At 64.5% G+C, this 11,868-nt stretch overlaps 2 protein-coding genes across 4 annotated transcripts; both read left to right on the top strand.

The window, feature by feature from the left end:
- The first annotated feature begins 443 nt into the window (after positions 1-443).
- On the top strand, positions 444-9,931 carry FKBP1A (FKBP prolyl isomerase 1A). 3 transcript variants are annotated; one of them, XM_072879274.1, is made up of 5 exons: positions 444-577; positions 715-762; positions 7,236-7,348; positions 8,139-8,291; positions 9,800-9,931. In XM_072879274.1, the coding sequence occupies exons 1-4, from the start codon at positions 541-543 to the stop codon at positions 8,265-8,267; spliced, it is 327 nt and encodes a 108-aa protein (XP_072735375.1). In that variant the 5' UTR covers positions 444-540; the 3' UTR covers positions 8,268-8,291; positions 9,800-9,931. The 3 variants fall into 3 exon arrangements, with proteins under 3 accessions (XP_072735375.1, XP_072735376.1, XP_072735378.1); XM_072879275.1 differs by having other exon boundaries at positions 9,797-9,931; XM_072879277.1 differs by lacking the exon at positions 715-762 and having other exon boundaries at positions 475-577.
- LOC140659445 (uncharacterized) lies at positions 1,474-3,311 on the top strand. The gene is made up of 3 exons (XM_072879126.1): positions 1,474-1,531; positions 1,598-2,201; positions 2,378-3,311. The coding sequence occupies exons 1-3, from the start codon at positions 1,474-1,476 to the stop codon at positions 2,805-2,807; spliced, it is 1,092 nt and encodes a 363-aa protein (XP_072735227.1). The 3' UTR covers positions 2,808-3,311.
- Positions 9,932-11,868: the final 1,937 nt, after the last annotated feature.

Here is an 11,868-nt window from a genome sequence, read left to right as displayed (position 1 = left end):
CCTCGGGGTTCCCTGGGAGCCCTGCTTTGGTAGCCCCGGGCCTCCACAGCGGCCTGCGCTGGGCCACGCACCCGGGGCTGGGCAGGCTCGCTGCGGCCAGGCCCTGCGCTTCTTGGGCCTACCAATGGCGGATAAACGGGCCAAGCCTGCAAGGACCCAGAATCACAGAATCGTATAGGTTAGAAAACACCTTTAAGATCATCAAGTCCAACCGTAAACCTAACACTACCGAGACCACCACTACACCGTGTCCCGAGCCCCGGGGGGGTCCCTCACGGCGGGCCCCGCGTTCCCCCGGCAACCGCGCGGGGCCAAGATGGCGGCCGGGGCCGGGCAGGAAGAGGAGGCTGCGGGGGGGGGAGGGGGAGGAGGAGGGGGGCAGAGCGCGGAAGATGGCGGCGGCCGGGGCCGGGGGCGGGGCCCGTCTAGGCGGCGGGCGGGCGGGCTCTATGGCGGCGCGGCGGCCGAGGCTGCGCACACGTGGCCCCTCCTCCCTCGGGCTGCGGGCGCTGCGGGTGCGCGAGCGGCACCGGCACCGGCATGGGCGTGCATGTGGAGACCATCGCCCCCGGCGACGGTAAGCCGCGGCATGCCCTCCCCTCTCCCTCCCCTCCCCGCCGGACCGGTGCCGGTCCTGATCCCGGTCCCGGTGCCGGTTCCGGTCCCGGTGCGGGTCCCGGTGCCGGTGGGCTGACGGTGCGTGTCTCCCCGCAGGGCGGACGTTCCCCAAACGCGGCCAGACCTGCGTGGTGCACTACACGGGTGAGTGCCGCCCGCCACGGGGCCTGCAGGGTGGGGGCTGTCCCGCCGCCACCGGGGGAGGGTCGCCTCGGCCCGGCCCGGCGACCGAGGGACGCGGTGGGGGAGCGGGGGCTGCCCCCCGCCGCCCCGCCCCGGCAGCCTGCGGGGACCCCGGGCCCGGCCCGTGTGGGCGGCCCGGCTGGGCCGCGCCGCTCCCCGGGGGAACCGGGGGGATCCGGCTCGCGGGAGGGGGGCCCGGCCCGCCCCGTGGGGCTGGGGGCAGGGGGCTTTCCCGCGGGCCGGGGGGGGCCCGGGGCGGGGGGCTGGCTGTGCCCCCTGGCCGTGGGGAGGCCCCGGTGGTCCCCGTGGAAGCCGTCTCTCCCGCTGCCCGATCTAGGGGGGGGGGGGGCTTTCCCACCCGCGCTCGCCCCTCTTTTTGGGGGTGCGCTGGGAAACGGCCCGGGGGGCGCTCAGGGGGTGCCTGGGGGGCAGGCAGGGCCCTGGGGGGTCCCAGGGCAGCAGAGGCCTGTGGGCCTTGGAGCGGCCGAGCCGAGCCCCCCAATGCTGGGTGCTCCCACTGGCAGCGAGTCAGCCCCCCCGGGAGCTCCGGGGTTCGCTGTGTCCGAGCAGGGTCCCTGTACCGCCGACGCCGTCCCTGCTGCCCCGGCCCCTTGGTGGGGGTGACACCAGGGGTGCCCGTGGGGCAGACCCAGACCCGCAGCCCACCCCGGGATGTTTTTAGGGCTGGGCAGCGTGGGGCAGCGGTCCCGCGGGGGGGACCCCGGTGTGGGTAAGGGGGGGTAGTGTTTGGGGTTCGGGCGGAGTATTTTGGTGAGGGGCTGCCCCGACAGCCCAGGAGGGTCACGCTCTGCACCGTGTCCTCCAGCAGCCTTCTGCCAACTCGGGGGGGGGGGGAGAAACCAACCTTGGAACCCCAAAAAATGCTTTGGGGGATCACCCCGGGGGTCTCCTCTCCCCTTTCAGCTGCCCTTCGAACAGCTCCGGCTCATCGGGTTGGCCGCTGTGCTCCAGGGTAAAAACGGCTTGAGCCGTTTGTGGCTGTTTCTGCTAATAACCAATTCCCCTTCCCGCCCCAGCGCTCCCCTCGCCCACGGTGAGGGGCCGAGGGTGCCCCTCTCTGCGGAGCGGGGCCCGGGCAGCCCTGCCTGCCGGGAGGGCTCGGCGGGCGTCCAGCCCATCTGCTGCTCTTCCATCTCCCTCGTCCTTCCCGTTCCCTCGCCAGGAGGGAGAGGAAGCGGCTCGGTCCCCCCCGGCCGCCCCGTTTCCTCCACCGGTGGAAGAACAAAGGGAGGCTGGCAGGCAGTCAAGTGGCTCCCGGTGGGCCAGCCCTGCCGCCTGCCAGCCCTCCCGGCTCCCGCCACCATCTCTCCGCTCCCGCGACGCTTGCCGGAGCTCTGCCGCTCTTCCCGGCTGCGGCCCCCGCCCCAGCAGAGCTGCTGGTGGGTCACCGGCTTCCCGTCCCCACGTCCCGGTGCTTCGGGCGAAGTGCTGCGTGGTGACATGCTCCTGACGGACCCTCAGCAGCAGCGATCCGCTGCTCGTGGGAGTGGTTCTCTCATTTCCTTTTTGTTTGTTTGTTATTATTGTCTCCTTTTGTCCTTTATCCCCCCCCCAGTTCCCTCTGCAGGCAGCTTCTGCCCCCCCGCCCCCCCGCCTCGGCAGGCAGCAGAAATCAAACACCTTCAGGCCCTGACGCCGTTTTCGTTGCCGAACGCTGCCTGCGTCGGCAGCGCGGCTCCCTGCAGCCTGCCCTGCGAGAGGCCGGAGTGGGGCTTGGCTCTCGGGAAACGTTAGAAACCTTTGATTCCGCAGCCCGGTTACGGTGCTCGCCGATCCCGGAGCAGCATCGGGGACGGCGGCAGAGTACGGTGCGGGAGGTTCTGTGTTCCGAGGCTCCTTCCAGAGCCCTGCGTCAGCTCCATCCCCGGCTGCCCTTTGCTCCCGCGCAGAAACCTGCCGGCGCTGAGGAGGTCCAGCCCGTGGTGTGCCGTGACGGGCGTGCGGCGAGTCAGCTCTCCCCGCGCTGGGTTACAGATGCGCGGTGATTCGATTAAAAACCATGTTGGAAAAAAAACCCGGTGACCCAAGAGCAAGGGAGCGTCGGGGAGCCAGCTCGGTCGGCCGTCCGGTGGCTGCTGCTGCTCCGTGGGGCCTGGCCCCACCGAGAGCAGCCATTTCATCCCGGGGGCGAGGGACAGACAGACAGACAGCCCCAGTGCGGGAGGGCAGCGCTGGGGAAGGAGGTGGAGAGCGGAGCATCCTCTGGGCCGCCTGCTTCGGAGACACGGGTTGCTCACGCTGGGATTGCGGAGGTGGAGGTGCATGGGGGGAGCTGGGGGAATTGGACCCTTTCCCCCTCCTTCAGTCCCGGGTCCCCACTGTTTGCGGGGGGTCGTGCCTGCAGCCCGCGGGGAGCAGGGGGAACGCTGCCGGAGAGCTCGCCCGGCAGGGCGTCCGAAGCAGCCTTTGATGTGAAATCTGCTACAAAGGGCTCTTAAAGAAACTAAATCAAGGATAAAGTTCCCCGATGCGTTCGGGACTGCTCGCGGCAACCGGCGTGGGGCGGGAGGGCTGCGTAGGAGCAAATCGATGGGGAGGGGGGTGCGGGTTGGGGCCTAACAGACCTGAGCCCCCCTGGGTCTGGCTGCTGGGGTGGGAGCCAGGGCAGAGTGGGATGCTGTGCTGGTGTAGAGTGGGATGCTGTGCTGGCGTGGCTGGGGCTCCCGCGGTGCCCCAGAGTGCTGCCGGGGCTGGGTATGGCGCTCCCCGGGAGCGGGCTGGGGGTGAAGAGAGCTGGTGCAAGGGGATCTGAGTGCACGGGGGCTGTGGAGAGACTGCGGCCACCCCGCTGTGCTGCTGGAGGGGAAATGGGGGCCCGTGGCCGTGCTGGGGAGCACCGGGACGGGAGCGAGTCTGACTTGGCTTGGCGAAACGGCTTTGCCTGAGTGGCAAAGCGCACCCAGCTTGCTGTGTCTGGGAGGGTGGTGGGCCCAGAGCAGAGGGATGGAAATGTTGAGAGGGACGCTCGAGAAAACTGGCTTTCTCTGGCAGGGTAGCACAGAGGGGACCGCCGTCCTTCCCCAGCACCCGTGCATTGCTGCGCAGGCTGGACGCGGGCTCGGCTGCCCGCTCTTCCTGTTGTCCGCATGGCACCTGGCGCGGTGGTGCTCTCCCCGCTGCGTCTGGGTGCCGCGATGCTCGCGCAGCAGCAAACGCTTTGCGATTGCGAGACGTTTCCTACCGAGGCGTGCGACTGCCGGTCTGTGGGTTGTGGGAGCTCGGTGCCTTCTCCTAAAGCACCCCTTCCCCACCTGCGCTGGGGGTCAAACGGTGGGCAGAACCCCCTCCTGTGTCCGGCTGCAGGTGGGGATGGGGGTGGGCTGGGTGATGGGGAGCGCTGGTGCAGGCAGCTTGGGCCCTGGGATGTAAAGCATCTGGCAGGGGTTGCTGGTGGAGGCAGGATTTAACCTCAGCTGGGCAGCCCCGTCCTGACGCGGGGGGTTGGAGCATGCCCTGGTCACTGCCTGGGTATCCCAGGGCTTTCGGGAAGGGTTTCCCATCCTGTCCCTTCCTCTGGCTGGAGCAGAGGTGCCTGCCCCGCTGCTCCGGTCTCTCCCTGCCTCTCCTCAGGAAGTTGGCTCCGTGCAGGACCCCTGGGCGATGGCCGTGCCGAGGATCGGCTCCACACCCCGCCAGCAAAACCCGAACCTGCGGGTTTGTCTCGGGGGCTGCCCCTGCCTGCGCCAGCGCCACTTTCCGATGCCTCTGCCCGCCCAAGGGACTGGAGCCAAGTCGCACGTTGCAGCCGGCGTCTCCCGGCTGCTGCCTGCCAAGTGTGGCAGAGACCTGGCAGGGCCGCGCTGCCTGCCCGTCCAGAGCTGGGGCTGCTCTCCAGAGCCCCCCACTCCATCCCGCGACTGCTGCAGCCCCGGCTGCAGGGCTCTGTGCTCTTCCTCGCTGCCGTTCCCCCGAGACCCCCCGGTGTCCGTGTAGTCCAGCTGAGATCTCCGGGGGATGTCAAATCTTTCAGGGTGGGAGCCAGGGCAGGTGGGTCTCCATAACCCACCTCCGTGGGCTCTGCCCTCCTCACGGGACTGGTGGTGGCGAGCAAGGAGCCCTGCCGGGGCTGCTCCTGGGGCTCTGGTGGGACAACTGCTCTTGCCAGAGGATGCTTTGCCTCTGTAATAGCTTTAAGATCTTGTTATCTCCTTGCTCGGGGATGGCAGGGATGAGGAAATGGTTGCTCATACTTGTCCAGGGCTGGAGAAATCTCCCAGGGGCCTCACAGGCAGAGGAAGTGCCTGAGATGAGGATGCCATCTCCGAAGCATCGGAGCCTCTTGGTTTTCCCCGCTGGCGTGGTGGGGGGAGCGTGGCAGCCCCGTGCCGGGGAGCAGGGATGAGCTCCCTTGTGCGACCTGCACCTTCCTGGGCCGGGGGCAGCCCGAGTGACCGATCCCCCTGGGCTGCTGCAACCAGCTTAGTCTGTTAATCCCTCTCTCCTGCGGCCAGGGTGCTGCCAGCTCCGAAACGCTTCCCAAGGCTGGATTCGGACGGGTGAGCTCAGCGGCAGGGGCGGGCAGCGCCGTCCGCTCCTGCGCGAGGTCTGCGGCATCACCTGTGCCGGTGACAGTGCCTTTACCGTTCCCCTGGCCAGGACATTAAACGGGATGCAATTCTGCAGGCAGCGGGTGCCCCGCAAGCATCCTGCAGGTCCCTGTTTGCCAGGACGAGCAGCGGGGTTGTGCTGCGTGGTCCCCGGGGTTTTTCCTCTGCGGGTGCCTGGGGAGAAGGGCGGCAGGCACGAGCCGTCCTCTCCGTCCTTCTGCAGCCGCCCCAGCTCGTTGCGAAGCCTGAGGGCTCAGAGCTGAGCTCGGGGTCAGCTCATGTCGCGGCCAAGCGGCGCTGCCTGCGCCAGCCGGCGTGGCCTGCCCCGTGTCCCTGCTGCCAGCGTCCCCGCTGGGCGGGAGGAAGGCCAGCGGACGGGAGCGGGGCGTAGTGCCAGACGGGGCTGGAAGCAGGTTCAGCGACAAGAGGTTTATCCCAGAAGCAGGAAACAAGAAAACTCCAGATTTACTATTCCAAAGTCCAGGGCTGCGGCCTGACCGGCTGAGCTGGTGCTGATGCTCAGAAGCCCTGGAGGGGGGAATTTTTCCTTTCTGTGAAATTAAAAGCTTAATTCCACTCCCTGACTGAAACCTGGGGCTGCTGTCCCTCACCCCCTGCATCTTCCTGCAGCCCAGAGGTTTCGGTGCTCCTTGCTCCTGCAAAGGTGATGTATTTTTTCCCGTTCCCTCCTTTCTGTTCAGTGCCTCCCATCACCACGACTGCCCGTGTCCGCGTGCCGTTCGCTCTGGCTGCCGTCACGGTGCAAACGGGGGCTGAGATGCCCTGACTCATCTTGTATGCAGATGCATTTTCTCTTGCCCATGGGCAGCGTCCTGGTGAAGGGAAATCCGTCTGCCCCATGTGTTGCTGGATGAGTTTGGTTTTGAAGACTATAGAGCTGTTTCCAGCCAAGAAAACAGGGTTTTGGGCAGTGAAGAAGTGAGGAACGTTTGCAGGAGAGTTTATCATCACTCTTATTGCATGGGTGCTGGCTCTGTTAATGTGGAGCCGGAGCTGCCTTATAGGAGCAGCAGCTCCACTGGCCAGCAGAGTTGCTGCTCCTATAAGGCAGCTCCAGCTCCAAGATTCCCCAAGAAGGTCAGGCAGGGAGCAAGGGAGGGGAGGAAATTCCTCCTTTGCTCATGTTGGGGAGTTATATTTAGCCCTGGGGATATCAGCCTCGCTCAGCCCTCACCGTGCAGCGTGTGCCAGGGGAACGAGGGCTGCCCTGGGCGCGTGTGTCCAGCGCTTGGTGCTGCCTCTCCCCGTCGTCGTTTCTGGGTACGGGAGGGATTTGGCTGAAGACCAGTGGGATGCAGCTGGGCGTGGGGTGGGCTGGAGGCCGGCAGCAGCTGAGATGGGGCACCGGAGCCCTGACTCTGTTTTGGGTGCCCAAGGATGGAAGCCTGCCCGTAGAGAGGAGCGGGAGGTGTGTTTGCTGGTGGGATGGGAAGCGCCGTGCCTGATGCTGCTGCCTGCAATACAGCTGGCAGCGGTGCTGCAAGGTGGGGAAGGTTTGGGTTTTTTTCCACCCCTCCATCTGCTCCCCTCCTCTGTCCTTGGTCCCAGCCCAGAGGATTGCTTCTCTCTGGGTCAAAGCAGCCGGGAGCAGGAACAATCCTGCCCTGCCCCAGGGCTGCTCCTGCCAGGCTGGATGATGACCTGGGGGTGCTGGTGGGGGTTTTCCCCTCCAGACCGCCCGTGCAGGTGTTTCCCCAGGGGAGAGGAGGCTGAGCTGAGAACACCTTTGACTCAGGGCCACGTGAGCTCTCCCAGGGGTGACCGTCACCCGCTCAGAGCCTGTTTCACGCAGGCGTGCGTGGCTCTGTCCCTGTGTCACCGTTGTCTCCCTCCTTCTTTCCCCAGGTATGCTGGAGGATGGGAAGAAGTTTGATTCCTCCCGCGACAGGAACAAGCCGTTCAAGTTCGTGATGGGCAAGCAGGAGGTGATCCGCGGCTGGGAGGAAGGAGTCGCTCAGGTGCCTGATGCTTCTCCGCCTCGCGGTCTCCCTTGTGGGGCTGTGCAGAGCCGTGCGCCTGGGGAGCTGCAGCGTGGGCAGAAATCACTGTGTGCAGCTCGTTCTCTATTTTTTTTAATATTTTTTTTTTTAATTTTATTCCCCTGTGTTTTCTACCCCTCCGCCCCCTCAGCGCTGGGAGGTGTGGGTGTGAATATCACCTTCTGCATTGCCACCTGCCAGATGGCAGGAATGGAGCAGGGCCGGGCCCCAGGAACACCTACGGCACGTCGGTGACTCAGCGGTGACATTTCTCTACTGAGTCAGCTCTGAACGAAAGCGGCGGGGAGTGCTTGGGCCTCCCGCTCCCAGCAGAGACGGCTCCCAGGCTGTGAAGCCCACGCGGAGGGAGGGCTGGTGGGCACGGCGTGGCTTCAGCTCCTGCTGGTGGCTCCCGCTGGTGGCTTCAGCTCCTGCGTGCGTGACTGCGCCCAGCTCCGCACGCCGCTGGGGACGCGAGGCAGTGCGGCAGAAGGGTGCCGGTGGCTGTAGGGAATGGCCTGGCGTTCCCTCCCTTTGCTTGTGTGAAGGACATCTCGAGCCCTGCTCTTTTTCCGCCCGTGCTGCCTGCCTTTCCCTTCTGATGTTCTTCCCATTCCTCTTCCGTCCGCTCTGGTTTGTCCAGCCTGGGTCCTTGCTCTTGCCCAGTGCAAGGGAAGGAGTGGGGACAGGACTGTGTCCTTCTTGCTGTCACTCACCCGGTGATTGTGCCCATCTCCTGACACCCCTGTGTTTCTTTCCCTGCCCCCAGATGAGCGTTGGTCAGCGGGCAAAGATGACCATCTCCCCAGATTACGCCTACGGCTCTACTGGCCACCCAGGGATCATCCCACCAAACGCCACTCTAATTTTTGACGTGGAGCTCATGAAATTGGAATGACCTACCCCAGCACCCTGTCCTCGGGTAAGGAGGGGCAGCTGCCAGCAGGGAGTGTGGTGGCTTAGAGGAGACTCAAGGCCCCCATCTTTTGTCTCAGATGGGGAGGTGGGGTGGAGGTGATGGCAATGGGGAGTATGAGAAGGATAGGGCAGGTTTCTGGCTGTGGGTGGGAGTTGCTCTCGGGAGGCTGCTGAGCTGGGCATCACTACAGTGGTACGGGCAAAGTTTCCAGTCTGGCAGAGCTGGTTCATGCCATGGAGGGGTTGCGGTGCCGGCTGACCGTGCCTTGGGTTCCTTGTGTTGTGTTGCTGCACCACAGCGCTTGGCGGCCTGCTCCCCCCTGTGCCTCTCTTGCTGCTGGTGCATGGGCCTGGTGGTGCGGGCAGGATGGGGCTGTGCTCCGGGGTCCGTGGGTCCTGCGGTGCGGGCAGGATGGGGCTGTGCTCTGTGGTCCGTGTGTCCTGCGGTGTGGGCAGGATGGGGCTGTGCTCTGTGGTCCGTGTGTCCTGCGGTGTGGGCAGGATGGGGCTGTGCTCCGGGGTCCGTGGGTCCTGCGGTGCGGGCAGGATGGGGCTGTGCTCTGTGGTCCGTGTGTCCTGCGGTGTGGGCAGGATGGGGCTGTGCTCTGTGGTCCGTGTGTCCTGCGGTGTGGGCAGGATGGGGCTGTGCTCTGGGGTCTGTGGGTCCTGCGGTGCGGGCAGGATGGGGCTGTGCTCTGGGATCTGTGGGTCCTGCGGTGCGGGCAGGATGGGGCTGTGCTCTGTGGTCCGTGTGTCCTGCGGTGCGGGCAGGATGGGGCTGTGGTCCATGTGTCCTGCGGTGCGGGCAGGATGGGGCTGTGCTTGGAGGTCCATGTGTCCTGCGGTGCGGGCAGGATGGGGCTGTGCTTGGGGGTCCGTGTGTCCTGCGGTGCGGGCAGGATGGGGCTGTGCTCCGGGGTCTGTGGGTCCTGCGGTGCGGGCAGGATGGGGCTGTGCTCCGGGGTCTGTGGGTCCTGCGGTGTGGGCAGGATGGGGCTGTGCTCTGGGGTCTGTGGGTCCTGCGGTGCGGGCAGGATGGGGCTGTGCTCTGGGATCTGTGGGTCCTGCGGTGCGGGCAGGATGGGGCTGTGCTCTGTGGTCCGTGTGTCCTGCGGTGCGGGCAGGATGGGGCTGTGGTCCATGTGTCCTGCGGTGTGGGCAGGATGGGGCTGTGCTTGGAGGTCCATGTGTCCTGCGGTGCGGGCAGGATGGGGCTGTGCTTGGGGGTCCGTGTGTCCTGCGGTGTGGGCAGGATGGGGCTGTGCTTGGAGGTCTGTGGGTCCTGTGGTGCGGGCAGGATGGGGCTGTGCTCGGGGGTCCGTGTGTCCTGCGGTGTGGGCAGGATGGGGCTGTGCTCCCTCCCCTGTAATCGGGGCTTGACTTCTGCTTTGAGCGCACGGTGCGCTTTGCGGTGAGACGCCGTTTTGTGAGCGCGCTGCCTCCTCTGCCGCGTTTCCTCCGCAGGCAGCGGGCGGGCGGCTTGGTCACGCTGCCTCTCCTCTCTCCCAGCAGGTTTGGCACATGGAGGAATCCAGAATCTCAGCTTCAAGAAGAGTGCACATGACTTTGTACGGAGCTTTTCCTGATAGTCCACTACACTCATTGTATAACCTTACACCTTGATTGAATGCCTTTGGTCACTAAGCTTTGCGTCTGACTCTTCCTCCTTGTATCGTGTTTTTATGTCTTTTTAAACTATACGCCGTAAACCTCAACTCTTTTTGGGTCAAGTTCTTAATCTTATTTTTGTTCCAGGTGTAGACTACGTTTTACCAGTAGCACGCAGATGGGCTGACCTTAGATAGGAGTCATTTGAACAAAAGGAAACCTGTTAGTTACTCGTTTTGGTGCAGATCTCTATGGTGTTTTCAAACCAGAAATTGCTGCTGCTGCAAAAGCCATAGCAGAGTGAGGCTGTCGAGGCTGAACGGATGCGGAGAGCAAAGTAGCGCTAGGATTGTGTGTAGGTACCCTGCCTGGAACCGGGGCAGCGAGGGAGCAGCGCGTCCTTTCCCTGCTCCCCGGGGAGGGTGCAGCATCGCTGTGGGCACCGTGGGGCTGCTCCTGGGAAGGGGGCCTGCTCTGCCCCCGCCTCGCTCTGCCGTCTCACGGCGGACCTGCCTTCCCCCTCCAGCCTGCTTTTGGATTCATGGAGATGGGTTTCCATCGGAGCTCCACCACACCCTGAAAATTCAGTAGCTTACATTGAGCTTTCTTTAAAGAAAAAGGAAAACAGCAGACAAACGGAAGGTGCTGTCTACAGGGGAGGTGGCGGGGCTGGTGGGGAGTCAGCTCAAAGAAAAAGCCCCTGTCCCCTCTTCTCCCCCCTGAAAAGGAAACATCAGACCCCGGTTGTCCCCGGTCTGAGCACACCTGACCGTTCTCTCCTGACACCTGATGCTGGTCATCGCCGCTTGTCTGGTCTCATACGATGCATAGCTTCCCCCGCTGCTGTCCTATCTGCCCCCTCCCTCCGCCCTGCCTAGTGATTTGGTAAGAGAAATTGCCGCCGTTCACTTCCTTCTCCACCGCATAAAGGTATCAAGTTTTATTATTGCAATAAAAACGCTTTATGCTGGCTTTTCTCAACCCTGTGTCTTGGAGGTTTTTCCCTCGCCTCTCTGTCGCTCAGCGCAGCAGGTGCCGTGCCGGGCTCGCGGGGTGCTGGGGGTGCCGTGCCGGGCTCGCAGGGTGCTGCGGCAGCAGGAAGGGCCAGCCTCTGGCTGTGCTGGCTTGCTTTGGGGTGAGGCTCGGGTGCTTGGCCCTGGGAGCACAAAGGGACGCCTGGGGCTCGCTGGGCTCTGCGGGAAGGTGACGGTGGCCTACTGGAATTTGCGTAATTAATTGCCTTACCATAATTTATTAAGCGTTGCCCTCGCAGCCTCTCGCCAATGCGGCTGTGACTCAGCCTGGACTGGGAGCACGAAGGGCAGACGGACGTGTGCTCCCGGGGTCCCTCCAGCTCCCGAGAAGCGCATCGATAGCTCGCTATGTATTTATGTCGGTCCTCTTTGGAGGCTGGACATTGCAACGCGTGACATGGCCCATCCAGCAGCCGATATTTGCAGGCCAGATCACCGCGGACCTGAAAAGCCTCTTGGGGTTTTTTTTGGGACCTTTCTTAGTGATCCCCTGCCGCGCCTGGTCGCCGGGGCTCCCTGAGCCCCTTGCTTCTGGTCTTTGCTGCTGGAGCTTGGAGGTTTGCGGGCAGCGGACGGTGAACGTTGCGTGGCTCACGGCAGAGGTACTTCTCGGGCACCGCTGCGTGCCAGCACCCGGCTCCTCCGCAAACGGCCTTTGCTCCATTTGCCATGATCGATAACGTGTCTGTGATCGGTAACAGAGCGAGTCCCAGCTCCCCAGCGGGTTTGTTGGGAGCAAAGTTTGTGTTTAAGGGGGGTGGGGAGAGGCTGGGGAAGGCGCTGGAGGGAACAGCGGCCACGGGGCAGGAGCAGCTCTGCCGCCGGGGCTGCGTTCGGCAACACCAACGCTTGCACAGGGTCGTGTGGGATCGGGGTCATGCAGATAATAGCACTACCCTTAATTGCTACTTAATTAAGCAGAATGGGGAGCTGCTGGGG

The sequence above is a fragment of the Ciconia boyciana genome, chromosome 14, assembly GCF_034638445.1.
Source record: "Ciconia boyciana chromosome 14, ASM3463844v1, whole genome shotgun sequence".
NCBI lineage: Eukaryota > Metazoa > Chordata > Aves > Ciconiiformes > Ciconiidae > Ciconia > Ciconia boyciana.
Note: the sequence above shows the minus strand (reverse complement) of the source record. Positions and strands in the feature narration are given on the sequence as shown.